The sequence below is a fragment of the Oncorhynchus clarkii genome, chromosome 4, assembly GCF_045791955.1.
Source record: "Oncorhynchus clarkii lewisi isolate Uvic-CL-2024 chromosome 4, UVic_Ocla_1.0, whole genome shotgun sequence".
NCBI classification, from domain to species: Eukaryota; Metazoa; Chordata; class Actinopteri; order Salmoniformes; family Salmonidae; genus Oncorhynchus; species Oncorhynchus clarkii.
In genome coordinates, this window is record NC_092150.1 from 44086006 (window position 1) to 44107318 (window position 21313).

The 21313-nt window shown below is 41.0% G+C and overlaps 1 protein-coding gene across 3 annotated transcripts; it reads left to right on the forward strand.

Annotated features, from left to right (window-relative positions):
• Positions 1-7529: 7529 nt before the first annotated feature.
• LOC139407514 (large ribosomal subunit protein eL36) lies at positions 7530-19263 on the forward strand. 3 transcript variants are annotated; one of them, XM_071151309.1, is made up of 5 exons: positions 7544-7575; positions 12364-12532; positions 18005-18099; positions 18505-18639; positions 19137-19263. In XM_071151309.1, the coding sequence occupies exons 3-5, from the start codon at positions 18007-18009 to the stop codon at positions 19224-19226; spliced, it is 318 nt and encodes a 105-aa protein (XP_071007410.1). In that variant the 5' UTR covers positions 7544-7575; positions 12364-12532; positions 18005-18006; the 3' UTR covers positions 19227-19263. The 3 variants fall into 3 exon arrangements, with proteins under 3 accessions (XP_071007408.1, XP_071007410.1, XP_071007409.1); XM_071151307.1 differs by lacking the exon at positions 12364-12532 and having other exon boundaries at positions 7530-7575; XM_071151308.1 differs by lacking the exon at positions 12364-12532 and having other exon boundaries at positions 7550-7571.
• The last annotated feature ends 2050 nt before the right edge of the window (positions 19264-21313 follow it).

Below are 21313 nucleotides of genomic sequence, written 5' to 3' on the forward strand. Positions count from 1 at the left end.
GTTGACAGGGATGTGTGTAAGAGGGACTATTTGATGTTTGAATGCTTTCAGATCAGTAAAGTCCCAGTTCAATAATGTACACAGTTGTGTCAGTGGGGGAACCCTATTTTTAGGGCATTCCCCTGACACCGCCTGGTATAGAGGTCCTGGATGGCAGGAAGCTTGTCCCTAGTGATGTACTGGGCCGTAGGCACTACCCTCTGTAGTGCCTTGCGGTCGGAGGCCGAGCAGTTGTCATACCAGGCAGAGACGCAACCAGTACTCTCAATGGTGCAGCTGTATAACTTTTTGAGGATTTGAGGACCAATGCCAAATAGGTGTTGTCGTGTACTCTTCACGACTGACTTGGCGTGCTTGGACCATGTTAGTGTGGCAGCGAGTGGGTCAGTGCACTGAGGATGTGTCAGATCTCCTTCCTGTGGTCCAAGTAGAGCTGCAGCAGCAGCTGGTTCAGCTACTCTGTGAAGGCCAGCACTGAGTCCTGAAAGTCCACCTCAGGAATCTACAACACATACACACACGGTTCAGGGCAAGCTTCATACTAATGTTCATTCCAAACTCAAAATGAACAGTTTCCCAGACTCATCCGAGAGCTGCTTCAAAATGAGTGTGCTTATGTAGAGAGAAAGTCAGTGAGTGTGCTAGCTGTAGAAAGGGGATAGGACTCTCTGTAGCCATTCACAATGAGTTTGGAGCTCTCGGTGAGCAGATAAAATGAGTCCCTCCACACCATGCTGTAAGGTTTCTGCGTCAACACTCAGCTTCCCTGGAGAACACGTTTAGAGGAGGGGAAACTAGTTGGCTACAACAGTCTACAATGTAAAAATGGTTGGACAATGAAACAGAATGGATAAGATGTTTTGTAGGAAGGTTTATGAAAGCTTGGAAACTGATACTTACTGGCAGCCCCCTCATAGATCTTAGCATTTGTTCCCTTTCACAGGAACTCTACCTTTATTCGCTCAAATTCACAAACCCCTGATGAGGAAAACATAGCTATGCTAGCTAGCTCTCAAAATAGTGGCAATGCAATGGTCCTGTTACTCCTGTCCAGAGAGAACCCCTAACACCTACCCCACCTAGGCATAGATATGCACACTCCCTCGTCTATATGGAATTTTCACCATTTGCTATACCAACTGTCATTTCAGATCCACTCAAAGATCTATAGCTGGGTTAGGTTGCTATTGGACAGTAACAGTACAGTTTACAGGCAGAAGTAGCTAGGTAACTAGCCGAACAAAGACAGATTGTCCTGGCTGCCTGTTGCCTATCAAGCTATGTTTTTATTTAGACTCATAATATAGCACTGTATTCGCTTGAAAGCACTACCGAATCTAGCATTTATTTAGCTAGTCACATGACGACAGCTGGTAACAACCTAGCTAGCTGTAATGCTACTAGTCAAAATATTATTTACCCGCAGAGGACACACTTTTCATGCCACTTCGATCGTGATTTTTGTAGCAGGTGTCATATATACATATATTCATACACATAGCTCATATATTATACAGCGCCAAACTTATCCGCTTGACTCAAGTCATTGCACGCACCCCTGTTCGAACAGGAAGCACCCTACCCCCAGCCATAAACTGCCAGTTTCAGTTCCTCTTATCTCACGACCCCAGGACACACAGACATTCCATTGCATAAACACACACACTTCATCCCCCCTCTACTGGTCGGGTGCCCAGAGCAGAAGATTCTGCTGTGCACCATTGGAGCTCCTGCTCTGGCTGGAGCAGGCCCGCCTCCAACTCTTCGGGACCAGTCAGAAGACCACCACGACAAGACTCCACCTACATCAATCTATGTATAAAAACTGTTGTAACCTTTGTCTAAGCCCTTTTTCAGCTAACTCCATTTTGAGTTATATGAATCAGGTCCGTGCACGTTAAAACTGCAGGACAAGATATCTTTTGACTCAATAAACTGCCTTTTTGTTACAACTGAAATCCACTCTGTCCAGCATCCATGATTTGGTCTCACTCTCCTGTAAGTAAATCATCAACACAGGTAAGGAGAACATTTTCGCTGATCTAACTCTTTTCCTAAAATGAATCTGTTTCCGAACCTGCTACGAAAGCACTTACCCACTGAGTCCACCTCTGGCAGAAACCCCAGGTACTCCATATGTTTGTCACATGACACCAACAGCATCATTAAACGTTATACAGTCCAACTCTTATTGTGCTAAGTCGACATATGTACCAAGCTACAAAACAATGAAAAGTTGACTTCTATCATTTAGCTAGCTAGTTTGGCTAATCAAAGTCATATGACCAGGATAAAATTCCATCGCCCATAAAATGAGAAAGAAACAAAAACCCAGTGGAAAAAGGTTCTGCATCACTGTCTGGTGAAAATACAGGACATTCTAATGTCATGGCTGTTGAAATTATCACTATTCATCACAATAGGCCACACTAACACCAGGCACTTGAGGGGCTTAATATTAGACAAAGTCTCTCATCTTAAAGAGTGATAACAACCTAGGCAATCTAACCTTGATGTCTGGAAGCTGAGGAAAACACACTTTTCAAGAAGCCTACGCTACATACACATCTCCACTCCACTTCTACAAGTAGTAGAGGTATGTTTTTCTTTACTGAACTAAAATATAAAATGCAACATCCAACAATTTCAAATATTTTACTTAGTTACAGTTCATAAGGAAATCAGTCAATTTAAATAAATTCATTAGGCCCTAATCTATGGATTTCACGACTGGTAATATATATACAGTCCATTCGGAAAGTATTCAGACCCCTTCCCTTTTTCCACATGTTGTTACGTTACAGCCTTATTCTAAAATGTATTCAATATTTTTTTCCCCTCAATCTACACACAATACCCCATAATGAAAAAGCAAAAACAGGTTTTAGAAATGTTTTCAAATTTATTCAGACCCTTTGCTATGAGACCTGAGAGCTCAGGTGCATCCTGTTTCCATTGATCATCCTTGAGATGTATCTACAATTTGATTGGAGCCCACCTGTTGTAAATTCAATTGATTGGACATGATTTGGAAAGGCACACACACCTGTCTATATAAGACACACCAGTTTATATCTACAGCATTGAAGGTCCTCAAGAACACAATGGCCTTCATCATTCGTAAATGGAAGAAGTTCGGAACCACTAAAGGGTAGAGCTAGAAAATTCAAGCCCCTTGGGTGCTGCCATAGTTACATTAGAAGTGCCCATCCAAGAAGCTAAAAGTCATTGGCCACAGATAAAATGACATCAAATCACGTTATATGTACAGTAGCTTGGATTGGACTTTCAAAATCTTAGCTAGCAGTCATCATCATGGATCAAGTCGACAATCTACTGGCAAATCCTTTTTAATCTTTGTCAAACTAAGATAAATAATGAAGAGAAATTATAGATAAAACATATCAGTGCTCATCGGCCATTGGACATAAACATTACACAGCAAGTTGGAAATCGTGACAGTGGCTAACTGCAAGCATTGCAAAGCAATCACTAGCCTGATATTCAGTGGAGTGAATGTGTGGTCCCAAATTTGACATTAAAGGGGCTTTTTTCCAAGATTAAAATGCTAAACATTCATCATTGGCTATGCTGTCAATAAAGCATGATTTGTGCTGCGCTCAAAACAAGCTTGGTCGCAAATGGGTCTTCCAAATGGTCAATGACCCCAAGCATACCTCCAAAGTTGTGGCACATTGGTATAAGGACAACAAAGTCAAGGTACTGGAGTGGCCATCACAAAGCCCTGACCTCATTCCTATAGAACATTTGTGGGCAGAACTGAAAAAGCGTGTGTGAGCAAGGAAGCTTACAAACCTGACTCAGTTACACCAGCTCTGTCAGGAGGAATGGGCCAAGTTTAACATTTTAAAGGTGTTGTGGTTCGTTCCTTGTTCCTTGTCAATCATTGGCTCATTGGTGAAATCAGCAATTAGACTATATCTTTATGTAAATCAATCAAAACTTTTATTAATGCAATTGCAGACAGACGTTGACAACGGTAACATAGCATGCATGTTTCCGAGTAAGTTCTGCAAAATAGGAAAGGTTCCGAGTTGTTTTATTATGCTTGCAGTCAGCCCCTAGTGATGTAACTGCCCACGTCAACACCTTCTACTCATGAGACCAGGCCCATGCACACACAGCTATACAAACAATAGTTTCATTGTTATCTAAAGGCTCATTAGTAATTGTCCACTCTCCAAGTTGATTTACAGTGGTATGTCTGACTAGTGTCTTACCTCTTTCACTCCCCTGCAGGGTTCTGTGTCTATGAATCTCTCTTAGCCTTGAGGCGCTTTCTCACAGATACCCTGTTTTGACTGCAATAACTCACAGATACCCTGTTTTGACTGCAATAACTCACACATCTCTCAGACCGTTTCTTTATAAGAGGCAGAGACTATAAAAGAATAGTAGAACCATTTAAAACCTTATAATGAATACATATTGGTAAGCTGTAGTTCATGACCCTATAAAAGTAGTGGGGGAGGGGTCTTATAGCCCTTCCCCTTCTATTAATACAACATAAGCATAATCAATTATTATAATACATCAAACATTTGGTGCAGCCCCTATCATGACCCCAAGGTGAACCCCATCAAAGGCAATGCTACCAAATACGAATTGGGTGTATGTAAACTTCTGACCCACTGGGAATGTGATGAAAGAAAGAAAAGCTGAAATTAATCATTCTCTTACTATTATTCTGACATTTCACATTCTTAAAATGAAGTGATGATCCTAACTGACCTAAGACAGGGAATTTTTACTAGGACTAAATGTCAGGAATTGTGAAAAACTGAGTTTAAATGTATTTGACTAAGGTGTATGTAAACTTTCGACTTCAACTGTGCTTCTCTGCAGCTGCCACCACAACATTTATTTTCTGTGGCTTATAACCATTGCTATGAACGCTAAGAAGCCAACATTATTGAAACATATATCACTCATTGGGCTATCCTTCTGTTCTGGCACAGCTCGACTATTCACAGGGATCCTCTCAGAATCACTCACCCTTGATCCACACTCCTGTACTTTCTTCACTGCCTCAGCATACGACACCTTCTGCACTACTCTGACCTTGGCCACCTCAACCTGCCTCTCTCGCACCGGACACCTCCAATCCCCAGCAACATGGGCACCCCTACAGTTGGCACACACAACTTTCAACCGAAACTACACATTCCTCTGCCCCATGTCCTCCTACACACTGTGCATCTTCCTCCTACACAGTGCTGCGACATGCCCATAAACATGACACCTATAACACCACAGTGGATTTCTAACAGCATAATTCATATATCCTAACATTACTTTGTCAGGTAAAGACTAAATCAAAGCTCAAAAGAACACCTCTATTTCACCAAGCTCTCCGCCGGATCTGCATTGCACCAAACAGTGGGCTCCACAAACACCCGGAATTTTCAACTTCAATTGCTCCACCTCCACACTTAATTCTACCCCAGAAATCACTCCCTTCAATGGTGCCCTGTACCTAAGCGTAAAGCAAGATACAGGTCTTTCCCCAAGTTGCGCCTGCTCCCTCTGATCTTAAGAAACACAAACAAACATTTCAAGTCCACTTCGGGTTGCCTTCACCGACTCAACAGCACCCACCATATTCCACCCAACCTAAAACGACCCATGGATCAGCCAAAAGGCGTGGATCCACCCTCTTCAAAAATCTCTTTCCTACTGGACCAAACTTATTTCTATCATAACCTTGTCCATCAATGCAAGGCTTGGGCTCCGAGCTCATCATCATACCTTCCACTTCTTCCATTTCACCTCGAACTGGTGTCTGGCTCACTCTGTTTGAACTTGACACCAATCTTCCTCGACATACCCTCTCCCCTGTTATTGCCATCTTGAATGGATTCACACCCATCCTTTGCCTACCTCAGTCTTTTTAACCTCATCTCTGTTTCTCTCTTATCCTCCTCCATTAACCAATTATCCGACTCCTGAAATCTTGCTTGTTTGTAGGTGACCAAATACTTGCAAATAAATTCATTAAAAATCCTACAATGTGATTTTCTGGATTTTTTTTCTCATTTTGTCTGTCATAGTTGAAGTGTACCTATGATGAAAATTACAGGCCTCTCATCTTTTTAAGTGGGAGAACTTGCACAATTGGTGGCTGACTAAATACTTATTCTGCCCCACTGTAAATGGTTGTGATAATTTACTAAAATGTTTTTCTTTATTCAAATAAAAAAGCTTTAATGAGGATATCTAGAGTGAGTGGGTCGAAAGCTTCAAGTCCCTCTGTGTCCACATCACTAAGGATCTATCATGGTCCACACACACCAACACAATCATGAAAAGGGGCACGACAATGCCTCTTCCCCCTCAGGAGGCTGAAAGGATTTGGCATGGGCCTGCAGATTCTCAAATAGTTCTACAGCTGCACTATTGAGAGCATCTTGACTGGCTGCATCACTGCTTGGTATGGCAACTGCTTGGCATCTGACCGCAAGGTGCTATAGAGTGTACATTTGTTCTGCTTGCGGCTATGGAACCCTGACCTGTTCACTGGACGTGCTACCTTGTCCCGGACCTGCTGTTTTGGACCCTCTCTCTACAGCACCTGCTGTCTCTAACTCTGAATGATCGGCTATGAAGGCAACTGACATTTACTCCTGAGGTGCTGACCTGTTGCACCCTCTACAACCACTGTGATTTTTATTATCTGACCCTGCAGGTCATCTATGAACGTTTGAACATCTTGGCCATGTCCTGTTATAAACTCCACACGGCACAGCCAGAAGAGGACTGGCCACCCCTCAGAGCCTGGTTCCGCTCTAGGTTTCTGCCTTGGTTTCTGCCTTTCTATGGGAGTGAAAGGCACTGTGCTTCTACATCTGCATTGCTTGCTGTTTGGGGTTTTAGGCTGGGTTTCTGTACAGCACTTTGTGACATCGGCTGATGTCAAAAGGGTTTTATAAATACATTTGATTGATTTATAGTGCGTATGGCCCAGTACATCACTGGGGCCGCGCTCCCTGACATCTATACCAGATGTTGTCAGAGGAAGACCCTAAAAATTGTCAAAGACTCCAGGTCATAGACTGTTCTCTCTGCTACCGCACAGCAAGCGGAACAAGTAAGACCCTGAACAGCGTCTACCCCCAAGCTATAAGATTGTTAAATAGTTAGTTAACTTAAATAGTTAACCAGATATCTGGACTATATGCATTGACCCTTTTTGCACTCATTGTGTATTTATTACTACGCGTTTTACTTTTATTATTTCTCTATTTTCTTTCTCTCTGCATTGTTGGGAAGGGCCGTAAGTAACGCATTTCACTGTTAGTCTACACTAGTGGTTTTTAAAGCATTTTAAGAAATGATTTAATTTGATTCATACTGCTGAGAGGTCTAAATGATTTACTTTTGGATTATATAGCTAGCTATAAAGTTTTTCCTTGAAAAACTACTGTCTGAGTGGTCCACACCCTTATGTGGCGCTAGAAAGATTTTCCTGATGTTTTACATTTTATTAAAAACCCTCATGACCCAGCTTCCACCGCTAAGCGTTCCTTCCGGTTTGTCCGCCATTAAAGAAAGCAAGTAAGAATTTTTTGGAAGAATTACTATCAGCTGAAATCTTTACAAAATCAATGGCATCCTTCGTTTATCACCAATTATGATAGAACCAACATACGGTTTGGTTGTTACCAAAAGTATGGCGCCAATATTGTGTTGACAAAATATAATTTAGCTGTAACGTCACCGGAAATTTGTTGCGCTGACATGACTTTCCCTTACATATGAGAATCGTATCATATCGCCTTGTTGCTGGATTTTCTTAACGACTGCAGTCAGATGACATGTATGTCTAATATAGACGGACTCTAGTCATTTTCCTCGACAGAAGTAAGCAACTACTAGATATCTACGTTAGTTGGCTATCTAGCTAACATTGGTAGCATTATGTCTGTTATAACAGCGATATTTGGTTTACGTTCGCTAACTTGCTTAATCAAGAGGCTTATGCCTCAACACGTTAGACTGCTTGTTGAGCTAGCTTCTTCTGCGCCGCTTTTAATATGTGGGTTACTATGAAGTATTTAATGATGACCAACACAGTTCGTGTAATGTTACCACAAACAGTCATAAACCCCGTTCATTCATTTATACAATATATCTTAGGGTGTGTTCTTAAATTCACTCCGGAGTGCCAGTGCGCGCTGTGGTCGTTCGATTGTCCGTTTCTAAATTAAGAGCGTTTCAATGTAAGTGCTTTTGGAGTGCACACTGGACGCTCTGTCCGAGAAGTAGGGTCGATCCGAGGGCAGTCAAGCACCCAAACTAACGTTGGCTAGCTACTTCGACACAAATAAGAGAATCTCACTCTGACCATTTTACTCACCCTAGCAGAGCTGGTTAGGCTGTTTGGATGTTGCCTGTATCTGCTCCTGGCAACAATTTAATTGTTTGTTTTTTTGCACACGTTTAATGACACATGCCATATTTAATAGTTGTTGAGTGTTCGTGAATTCATCAGGTATTCTGTTCTCAGTCACACTCAGATGAGAGCGCTCTGAAATCAAAGTAGATAACTACAGACAGCTGGCTTTCTTATTACCCCTGTTTTATTTAGCTCTGGTTGTCTTAGTCTAATAGATGGTCAAAAACTTGTAGAATGATATTATAGTTAGCTCACTCCCAGTATTTTTCTGTTGCTCAAGGCTCAAACTCCCATGATTCCATTTGGCAAAACCACTCCCACATCACTTATTTATTTTGATCCCGATTCGCTTTTGCAGAAACAGCAGCTACAAGTAACACCACTGATAGACACATTTGAAATACAACAATATACGAACAACACAACAGTAAAAGTAATAAACAATACAAAAATTGTGTTGAAGTTGCCGCTCTGGCAACCATTGTGCCCTTTCCAAATAGACTGTTTTCGTAGTGAATTACTGTATTGGCTGTTATTTTTGAAAACACTTTCAGATGCAGCAGGTTTAGCTACTTAGCTAGCTAGCAGATACAGCAGGTTTCAAACATAAGAGATTAGAATTCTGTAGTGATTTGCCTGTACATTTCATAAATGTTTTCTAACAGGCCTGCCTGTTTATTTCTACTTTGCACGTTCTTCCACTGCAAATCTACCATTCCAGTGTTTTACTTGCTATATTGTATTTACCTCCCCACCATGGCATTTTTTTGCCTTTACCTCCCTTATCTCACCTCATTTGCTCACATTGTGTATATATACTTATTTTTCTACTTTATTATTGACTGTTTTACTTCATGTGTAACTCTTTGTTGTATGTGTCGAACTGCTTTGCTTTTTCTTGGCCAGGTCGCACTTGTAAATGAGAACATGTTCTCAACTTGCTTACCTGGTTAAATAAAGGTGAAATAAATAAATTAAGACAGTCACTAAGATTAAACTGGGCTATTGTAGCAAACACTATTTTGGTTGTAGCAGTTGGACTAGCTAGCATGCTAGCTCACAGCGTCAGACAAAGTAACTTATGGTTAGCATTCGTTAGGATCTCTTTTCAAATTATTTTTGAGTATAATGCAACAACGACATTAACATACATTCCAGCTTGATATACATGCAAGCATTATAATACAACCCAAAAGTAATGTGAAATTCAGTGCCATTGGTTTTTCCCCACATTGTTATGTTACAGCCAAATTCTAAAATGTATTAAAATAAATGTTTGTCATCAATTTTTCACAATACCGCAAAGACAAAGCCAAAACGGGTTTACATTTTTGCAACTTTGTTACAAACAAAAAAAAGCATCCTTGAGATGTTTCTACTAAAGGTCGACCTGTTATGATTTTTCAACGCCAATACCGATTATTGGAGGACCAAAAAAAGCCAATACCGATTAATCAGACAATTTTAAATATTTTTTTTAAATTTTTTTTGTAATAATGACAATTACAACAATACTGAATGAACACTTATTTTAACTTAATATAATACATCAATAAAATCAATTTAGCCTCAAATAAATAATGAAACATGTTCAATTTGGTTTAAATAATGCAAAAACAAAGTGTTGGAGAAGAAAGTAAAAGTGCAATATGTGCCATGTAAGAACGCTAACGTTTAAGTTCCTTGCTCTGAACATGAGAACATATGAAAGCTGGTGGTTCCTTTTAACATGAGTCTTCAATATTCCCAGGTAAGAAGTTTTAGGTTGTAGTTATAGGAATTATAGGACTATTTCTCTATACGATTTGTATTTCATATACCTTTGACTATTGGATGTTCTTATAGGCACTTCAGTATTGCCAGTTTAACAGTATAGCTTCCATCCCTCTCCTCGCTGCTACCTCGGCTCGAACCAGGAACACATCGTCAACAGCCACCCTCGAAGCAGCGTTACCCATGCAGAGCAAGGGGAACAACTACTCCAAGTCTTGGAGCGAGTGATGTTTGAAACGCTATTAGCGCTCACCCCGCTAACTAGCTAGCCATTTCACATCGGTTACACCAGCCTAATCTCGGGAGTTGATAGGCTTGAAGTCATAAACAGCGCAATGCTTAAAGCATCATCAGCCATGTGTAGTTATAACTAGTGATTATGATTGATTGTTTTTTATAAGATACGTTTAATGCTAGCTAGCAACTTACCTTGGCTTCTTACTGCATTCGCGTAACAGGCAGGCTCCTCGTGAGGCAGGTGGTTAGAGCGTTGGACTAGTTAACCGTAAGGTTGCAAGATTGAATCCCTGAGCTGACAAGGTAAAAATCTGTTGTTCTGCGCCTGAACAAGGCAGTTAACCCACCGTTCCTAGGCCGTCATTGAAAATAAGAATGTGTTCTTAACTGACTTGCCTAGTTAAATAAAAGTGCAAAAATGTTTGTTTAAAAAAAAATCGGCATCCAGATTTCCGATTGTTATGAAAACTTGAAATCGGCCCTAATTAATCGGTCGACCTCAAGTTTCTACCACTTGATGGGACATGATTTGGAAAGGCACACACCTGTCTATATAAGGTCCCACATTTGACATGACAGAGCAAAAACCAAGCCATGAGGTGGAAGGATGAGTCTCTAGAGCTCTGAGACAGGATTGTGTCGAGGCACAGATATGGGGAAGTGTACTTCAACATTTCTGCAGCATTGAAGGTCCAAGAACACAGTGGCCTCCATTATTCTTAAATGGAAAAAGTTTGGAACCATCAAACTCTTCCTAGAGCTAGCCACCCAGCCAAACTGAGTAAAAGAGAGCTCAAGAATTCCTCTATGGAGATGGGATAACCTTCCAGAAGGACAACCATCTCTTCAGCACTCCACCAATCAGGCCTTTATGGTAGATTGGCCAGATGGAAGCCACTTCTCAGCGATAGGGACTGAGAGACCTGCCAGGATCGAGGGAAAGAAGAACGGAGCAAAAATACTTGATGAAAACCTGCTCCGGACCTCAGACTGGGGCGAAGTTTCACCTTTCAACAGGACAACGACCCTAAGCACACGTCCAAGACAACGCAGGACTGGCTTCGGGACAAGTCTCTGAATGTCATTGAGTGACCCAGCCAGAGCCCCGACTTGAACACTATGAAATATCTCTGGAGAGACCTTAAAATTGCTGTGCAGTGACGCTCCCTATCCAACCTGACGGAGGATCTGCAGAGAAAAATGGGAGAAACTCTGCAAATACAGGTGCCCCAAGCTTGTAGCATCATACCCAAGAAGATCCTAGGCTATAATCGCTGCCAAAGGTGCTTCAACAAAGTACTGAGTAAATCGTCTAAATCCTTATGTAAATGTGATATTTTTGCAACTTTAAGACAAGGTCAATCAATCTGGAAAATGTTAAGAACTTTGAACATTTCTTCAAGTGCAACTGCAAAAACCACCAAGCGCTATGATGAAACTGGCTCTCATGAGGAAAGGAAGTCCCAGAGTTACCTCTGCTGCAAAGGATGAGTTCATTAGAGTTACCAGCCTCAGAAATTGCAGCCCAAATAAATGCTTCAGAGTTCAAGTAACAGACACATCTCAACATCAACTGTTCAGAGGAGATTGCGTGAATCAGGTCTTTGTGGTCAAATTTCTGCAAAGAAATCACTACTAAAGGACACCAAGAAGAGACCTTCTTGGGCCAAGAAACACGAGCAATGGACATTAGACCGGTGGAAATTTGACCTTTTGGTTGGGAGTCCAAATTTGAGATTTTTGGTTCCAACCTATGTCTTTGAGATGCGGTGTGGGTGAACGAATGATCTTCGCATGTGTATTTCCCACCGTGAAGCATGGACAAGGAGGTGTTGTGGTGAGGGGGTGCTTTGCAGGTACACTTAATTAGCATGGCTACTACAGCCTTATGCAGCGATGCGCCATCCAATCCATTTTGTGCTTCTGTTTTTCAACAGAACAATGACCCAACACACCTCCAGATTGTGTAAGGGCTATTGGACCAAGAATTAGAGTGATGGAGTGCTGCGTCAGATGACCTGGCCTCCACAATCCCCTGACCTCAACCAAATTGAGACGGTTTGGGCTGAGTCGGACTGCAGAGTGAAGGAAAAGCAGCCAACAAATGTGGGTACTTTTGGAAAAGCATTCCAGGTGAAGCTGGTTGAAAGAATGCAAAGGGTGGCTACTTTTGAAGAATCTCAAATATATAATAGATTTTGATTTAACACTTGTCGTTACATGATTCCATATGTGTTATTTCATAGTTTGTCTTCATTATTATTCTACAATGTAGAAAACAGTAAAACATAAGGGAAAAGCCTTTGAATTGAGTAGATGTTCTAAAACTTTTGACAGGTAGTGTTTGTAAATAAGGCGCTTTCAATTTTTTAAAATACATTCCCAAACATGTTTAAACCTGTTTTCGCTTTGTCATTATGGGGTATTGTGTGTTTGAGGATTTTAGAATAAGGCTGTAACATTACAAAATGTAGAAACGGCAAGGGTCTGTGTACTTTACAAAGGCACTGTATAAGGATGATTTATGAAGCCAGGCTATTGGTTTTATAGTCTAAAATTAAAGTAGGTTTCCTCGCTCCTCAATTTTCTTAGACATTTAGGCTATGGTAAGGGCTGTTTCCTCGTCTCTGCTGCTGCTGCTTCTGCTGTATTCTACTCAATCCCAACATGCTGTCTTAACTTTGCTATTATGGACACAGCAACATAGGGAAAGGCACCAATTCTAGGTTGTTTCAGAACCATGGACAGCGACCATGTCCAACACGGGAGAAAGCATATTGGTTATAAAAATAGATTATTAGTGTTTCACCATTTTATTTTTACACAATGTAAGCATATACAATTTCAGTATCACATGTCTTAGCGTGATGGACTGTGCTATCCCCATGGCCTCCGCAATGGATTTGTCCACTCAGACAGGTGTCTTATGCACCATGGGATTTTTTTCATTGCGACCTCGACTAAAGAAATCTTGGTCGACCAACAGCCTATCAACCAAACAATCGACTAAATAGGGTCAGTCCTATGTATATTTTAGTGGTGGCATAAAGACCGATATAAATATTTCTGTGAAATGCTATTGGTCGGCCTCTATTAATGACAGTATCGATTTTAGGTATCAAGGTTAAGGTGACTGTTTCGGCTAGAAGCATTTGATTTTTCAACTGCATACATTTTGGGGGATTTGTGTGCCGATAAACTGTTTTCACCCTGTAACAAAAGAAGATATGAAGTGTTGCCTAGTTACACTGCCTTTTCTGAGAACTCTATACAAAATATTGTCTGACAGCTAGATTCAAGTTCAATGTTTACTTTAACAGATTCATTCTTAATATACACAATAGTATGTGGACACGTTGAACATCTCATTCCAAAATCATGGGCATTAATATGGAGTTGGTCCCCCCCCTTTGCAGACATAACAGCCCCCACTTTTCTGGGAAGGCTTTCCACTAGATGTTGGAACATTGCTGTGGGGACTTGCTTCCATTCAGCCATAAGAACATTAGTGAGATTGGGCACTGATGTTGGGCGATTAGGCCTGGTTCGCAGTCAGCGTTCCAATTCATCCCAAAGGTGTTAAATGAGGTTGAGGTCAGGGCTCGCCCAGTCAAGTTCTTCCATAATGATCTTGTCAAGCCATTTCTGTATGGACCTCGCTTTGTGCACGGTGGCATTGTCATGCTGAAACAGGAAAGGGCCTTCCCCGAGCTGTTGCCACAAAGTTGGAACCACAGAATCGTCAAGAATGCCAATGTATGCTGTAGCGTTAAGATTTCCCTTCACTGGAACTAAGGGGCCTAGCCCGAACCATGAAACACAGCCCCAGACCATTATTCCTCCACTGAGCTTTAGTTGGCACAAAGCACAAGCTCATCGACCGAGGATAGACTATTCTTATGCGCTTCAGCACTCACCAGGCCCGGTCGATGAGCTTGTGTGGCCTACCACTTTGCGGCTGAGCCTATGTTGCTCCTGGACGTTTCCACTTCACAATAACAGCACTTACAGTTGACCAAGGTAGCATTTTGACCAACTGACTTGTTGGAAAGGGTGGCCTCCTACGTTAACCTGTTGCGACGACCAAACCCGGATCCGGGATTCTATTTATAGACCTAAGCTCATTACCATAACGCAACGTTAACTATTCATGAAAATCGCAAATGAAATGAAATAAATATGCTAGCTCTCAAGCTTAGCCTTTTGTTAACAACACTGTCATCTCAGATTTTCAAAATATGCTTTTCAACCATAGGAAAACAATCATTTGTGTAACAGTAGCTAGCTAGCGTAGCATTTAGCGTTAGCATTAGCGTTAGCATTAGCGTTAGCATTTAGCAGGCAACTATCACAAAAACAAGTAAAGCCTTCAAATAAAATAACTTACCTTTGAAGAACTTCTGATGTTTTCAATGAGGAGACTCTCAGTTAGATAGCAGATGCTCCGTTTTTCCAAAAAGATTCTTTGTGTATTAGAAATAGCTCCGTTTTGTACATCACATTTGGCTACCAAAAAAAAAAAAAAAAAAAAAAAAAAAACGAAAATTCAGCCCTCAAAACGTGAACTTTTTTCCAAATTAACTCCATAATATCGACTGAAACATGGCAAACGTGGTTTAGAATCAATCCTCAAGGTGTTTTTCCACATATCTCTTCAATGATATATCCTTCGTGGAAGCCTGGTTTCTCCTTGCTCTCAAATGGAAAAATAATTGCACCTGGCTTTACGCTCCAATTTCGACGCAGGGACACCAGGCGGACACTTGGAAAATGTAGTCTCTTATGGTCAATCTTCCAATGATATGCCTACAAATACGTCACAATGCTGCTAACACTTTGGGGGAACGACAGAAAGTGTAGGCTCATTCCTTGCGCAATCACAGCCATATAAGGAGACAATGGAAAACAGAGCTTCAGAAATTCTGATCATTTCCTGGTTGATGCATCATCTTGGTTTTGCCTGTAGAATGAGTTCTGGGGCACTTACAGACTATATCTTTGCAGATTCTGAAACTTCAGAGTGTTTTCTTTCAAAAACTGTCAAGAATATGCATAGTCGAGCATCTTTTCGTGACAAAATATCGCGCTTAAAACGGGAACGTTTTTTATCCAAAAATGAAATAGCACCCCTAGAGATCAAAGAGGTTAAGTCACTGAGCTCTTCAGTACGGGCCATTCAACTGCCAATGTTTGTCTAGGTAGATTGCATGGCTCCGTGCTCGATTTTTACACACCTGTCAGAAACGGATGTGAAGGAGTGTTCACATAGTGTATGATATAACGACAACTTATAGTGCCATAAATGCAAAGACATAAATATCAGATTTCTATGAATGACTTAACAGCAGTAGGAAATCCTCACTTTTACCCTAGTTTATAGAAAGACCCAGAAAGTATTCACACCCCTTGACTTTTTACACATTTTGTTAATACAGCTGGAATTGAAAATTTATTAAATGTAGTGTTTCACTGGCCTACACACAATCCCCATAATGTCAAAGGGGATTTATATTTTTTACAAATTATTTAAAAATGAAAAGCTGAAATGTCTTATGTATTCTTGCCATAAAGGGGTTGAATACTTAAGTTCAGGAGTAACACTGTGCTTAACAAGTCGCATAATAAGTTGCATGGACTCGCTCTTGTGTTTAACATGATTTTTGAATGACTACCTCATCTCTGTAACCCACACATACAATTCAGTCAAGCGGTGAATTTCAAACAAAGACCAGGGAGGTTTTCCAATAGCTTGCAAAAAATGGAACCTATTGATTGATAAATGGATTTAAAAAAAAGCAGACATTGAATATTCCTTTGAGCATGGAGAAGTTATTAATTACACTTTGGATGGTATCTCACCCAGTCACTACAAAAATACAGGCGTCCTTCCTAACTCAGATACTGGAGAGGAAGGAAACAGGGGGATATCATCCTTAAGGCAAAAGGTGACTTTAAAACAGTTTTAATGGCTGTGATGGGAGAACTAGGATGGATCAACATTGTAGTTACTCCACAATACTAACCTAAATGACAGTGTGAGAAGGAAGCCTGTACAGAATAAATATGTTCTGTTTATAATAAGGCACTAAAGTAAAACTGCAAAAAATGTCAAAGAAATGAATGCTTTGTATTCAGGACAAAGTTATGTTTGGGGCAATTCAAATACAACACATCACTGAGTACCACTTCATATTTTCAAGCATGGTGGTGGTAGCATGTTATGGTTATGCTGGTCATCAGCAAGGACTAGGGAGTTTTTTTTTTATGATGAGAATAAACTGGATAGCGCCAAACAGACATTCACCTTTCAACAACGGCAAAGACACACTGGAGTATCAATTTTGGCCATGATTGGGAGTCCCATAGGGTGGCGCACAATTGGCCCAGTGTCATCTGGGTTTGGCCGGGGTAGGCAGTCATTGTAAATAAGAATTTGTTCTTAACTGACTTGCCTAGTTAAATGTTCCTGGGTGGCCTTGTTTTTTAAATGGCTGTGTAGGAAAAACATTTAACAATATTGTACAGTCCAGTGTGCAAAGCTCTTAGACTCACAGCTGTAATTGCTGCCAAAGGTGCTTCTCAAATTTATTTACTCTGGGTTGAATACTTATCTATTTTGTGTAGACCATTGACCTTTTAAAAAAATATATATACTTTAACACAACATAATGTGGAAAGAGTTAAGGGGGTGTGAATAGGGTGGTGTAATTGTCCTTTAAATGTTCATTGCAGTTGACAATACTGTGATGGCATTGTAGAAAAGCATTATTCTGGTAACGCCAGACAAGGGATTGTATCCACAAAGCATCTTAGAAAAGGTCCTAGGAATCTTGTAAACCTGTTTTAAGACCACAACAAAAAAACCTCTAGGTTGTCGGATGATGCTAAGACACTGCCTAGACGAACTTTGAACCAGGAGTAAAATGAACTCGTAAGTTTCTCAGCTGGTAATCACGCCAGTTTGAGGTACTGCAAAGGAAAGATTGACGCTCATTGGTTATTCCAATCATTTGCAACGTCAATCACGATGAGGCATCATCAAGCTGTGAATTCCAATAGCATGCTTCAGACAACCACTGTGAATGTGGCTGTACATCAAATGTCGCAATGGTGACATGTTTGATATAATTTGTCTGACAATCACTTTGCCTACTCTTAATTAATGCCTAATATGTTGGCTTGAATAACCTTATCGAATTCTGATGGTTAAAGTGGAATTTTAACAATTACAGTTATATCAACACACTCGTCACTCCCGTTTAACAACTAAATCTCTTTGGCACTATAGACATCAAGTCTCTTGCCGATAATGTTGCAAAGTGTTTTCATCAACAATCAAAGTTAACATAAGCCCTAGATGCCTTACATTTTCCCAACTTAGGCATCTTTTTTTATCAACGTGATGTTGCGTTCCAAAGGGATAACATGATGTAGGTAATTAAATAATCAGGCCTCGTGAAATGTTAAGATTTCGATTATTTATTGATCATAGACATTTAATATTATTTGAACAACTCCAAAGCAATTGCATGTGGTGCGGTGCAGGCACAACTGACTCACTGTTCTTTCTTTCCACAGACATGGCTATCAGGTATCCTATGGCCGTGGGCCTTAGTAAAGGCCACCCTGTAACCAAGAATGTGACTGCACCGAAACATGCACGTAGGCGAGGGGTGAGTTCATCTGAATGGATAGAAACATGACAACCACAGTGTTGTATTGGTAGAGTCTCAAGTCACTATGTCCTCTGGTAAAGGGTCTGGACCCTTTGCCACAGGTTGTTTGCTTGTCCTAGAACTGCTGGGTGCTGGTTCAAGTTTGTCTTCTAATCCCATTGCTGCCACCAGTGTAGTGATTGAGGGCCGGGGTTCAGGATTCACTTCGTCTGTCTCTACATTAGCGACATGCATATACATATGTTCTGAAACAAAGTAGATGACCACATCAAATGTTTGAACCTGTTATTATGAGATAATGGGCCCAGTGGTCCACAATATGGCTGAAACATAGGCCACAGTTACTGTTAGTTCTAATGCATGCATCTAACTCAGTGTCTCTTCGCTGATTTTGTGTTTCAGCGTCTGACCAAGCACAGCAAGTTCGTGCGTGACATGATCCGTGAGGTGTGCGGCTTCGCCCCCTACGAGAGACGCGCCATGGAGTTGCTGAAAGTTTCCAAGGACAAGCGTGCCCTCAAGTTCATCAAGAAGAGGGTATGTATGATTCCCCTGCTACTAAACTGGTTGTGTGTATGCGTTGGTATTGGCAGTATGAATGCATTTGTCGACGTCAGCTTTCTGCAGCTGCTCTCTTGTGACAGTTTGAGAACAAATAAGTACATTTTTCAAACCAAACAGATTTTGTATTAGACATCTGTTTGGGAATGTTTGGCATTTTGTGCAGCTGTCAAGTGGGCAGCTTTCTGAAATGTGATGGACTGTTTCCTTTGTGGATAATTTATTGGTAAGATTAATCAAAACTATTGGATCAGTAGAATTATTCTCCTATAGTTTGTCCAACCATTCTTGTATTATTGGACTGCTAGTCCCATATTTGCTGATTTACTGAATTTGTCGCTGACATAACTGTCCCAGAAACATGCTACAGTGTTAATTTCATCCTGAGCATGGTATTTAACCTGCTGTGAAAGTTGCAGATGCATTTGTTGGGTTTCTCCTATTGCACATTCTAATGTGTGTTTGCTCCACAGATTGGAACTCACATCCGCGCCAAGAGAAAGAGGGAAGAGCTCAGCAACGTTCTGGCTGCCATGAGGAAAGCCGCTGCCAAAAAGGATTAAGCGGTTCTTGCAAATAAATATTTGTATTTCAAAAATGCAGAGTTGTCAGCTCCTTCCTTGTTTCAGAATGACTAAGTCGAACTATGCTTAGCAATGAACTTGAACTGATTTTCTCAATTTATCTTTGAGCATATGCCTTGTAGGCTGCATGTCTTTTCAAGTTTACTAGGGTGCGATGCCTGCAGACATTGGAGTGGAGCTCTTCAGATGTCTCTGGGGCACGTCTGTGTCTAAATAAGACATTTACTTGTATGAAAATCTGAGTTTCTAATCGCCTGGGTAGTGTACTTTCTAGTAGTACAGTTGCATGCATTGTTAGACATGCCAAAGGTGATGGGATAGCCAATAACAAACAACCGGCAGCCTGTTCTTTCTGCAGAAATTGGCAATGATATGTTATGAAACCACTGGGCACAAAGGATTGTGTTCAAAATGACTAAAGTTTGTGTTTCAACAGATTAAATGCAATTTACATCTTTGGTAAATAAAAAAATACCTAAGTCTTGGCTGCATAGCAGTAACATGACTAACTGTGGTAGTTTGAGTATCTTCATATTACTGTTGTAAAGCTGGCAGTGCAACGCGTCCCCTTCTGAGGCCTAATGTACTTCAACACATCAGGGGATTGAACATTGCTGATAGAAATGCAACTTAGAGCTGATCCTTGCCTATTCTATATGAGACAGTACCTATTCTACATACATTACTATCAAGCGTTCTTTGTTTTACCCCCCTGAACAGACCCCCTGTTCCCTGTCTGGTCCAACTGATCAGCTGTACAACTCAAAAACAGCTGTCGGGCGTTAAACAGCAAGTGCATGTACTTAACAAATCACTCATCAGAAAATCTGTTTTCATAGTTCAGGATGACCTAAAGCCCATTACTGTGAATGTAGACCATTATCCATCCCTTGGAGCTGCTCAGGCGCCTGGCTCAGCTTAATATGATTCTGTGTTCATTGTTGTGGAAAGACAATGCGGTACATCTTGGTGTAATGAACCTCCAGGCCCTCTGATGAAGTCAGAGGAAAAATCATGCAGGTCACACCTGGTCTGGTGAGAGAAGGGAGGAATGTTTAAGCAGATTCATTATGACACTGCAAATAGAAAAACTTTCAGAACACAAACTGCCATACAGTGCTTTCGGAAAGTATTCCGATCCCTTGACTTTTTTGCCATTATGATACAGCCTTATTCTAAAATGTATTGAATTGTTTTTTCCCCAATCAATCTACACCCCATAATGACAAAGCAAAAACTAGTTTTTAGAATTGTTTGTAAACGTATTAAATAATAAATCTAATCTTATTTGTCACATGAGCCGAATACAACAGGTGAAATGCTTACTTACAAACCCTTAACCACCAAATAGTTAAAGTATTTACTAAATAAACTAAAGTTTAAAAAAATCGAATCAATCAAAAAGTAACAAGAAATGTACATAACAATAACGAGGGTATATACAGGGGGTACCGGTTAGTCAAGGTAATTTGTAAAGTGACTATGCATAGATAAAACAGAGTAGCAGCAGTGTAGGGTGAGGGGGGTGTGTGTAAATAGTCCAGGTGGCCATTTGAATAGTTGTTCAGCAGTCTTATGGCTTGGGGTAGAAGCTGTTAAGGAGTCTTTTGGTCCTAGGCGCTCTGGTACCGTTGCCGTTCGGTAGCAGAGAGAACAGTCTATGACTTGGGTAACTGGAGTCTGACCATTTTTTTGGGCCTTCCCTGACACCGCCTAGTATATCAGTCCTGGATGTCAGGAAGCTTGGCACCAGTGGTGTACTAGGCCGTACACACTACCCTCTGTAGCGCCTTACGGCCAAATGCCGAGCAGCTGTAAAACTTTTTGAGGATCTGGGGACCATTGACAAATCTTTTCAGTCTCCTGAGGGGGAAAAGGTTTTGTCGTGCCCTCTTCACAACTGTCTTGTGTTTGGACCATGATAGTTTGTTGGTGATGTGGACACCAAGGAACTTGAAACCAAACCATGAGGAGTGGCTTCCTTCTGGCCACTACCATAAAGTCCTGTTTGGTGGAGTGCTGCAGAGATGGTTGTCCCTCTGGAAGGTTCTCACATCTCCACAGTG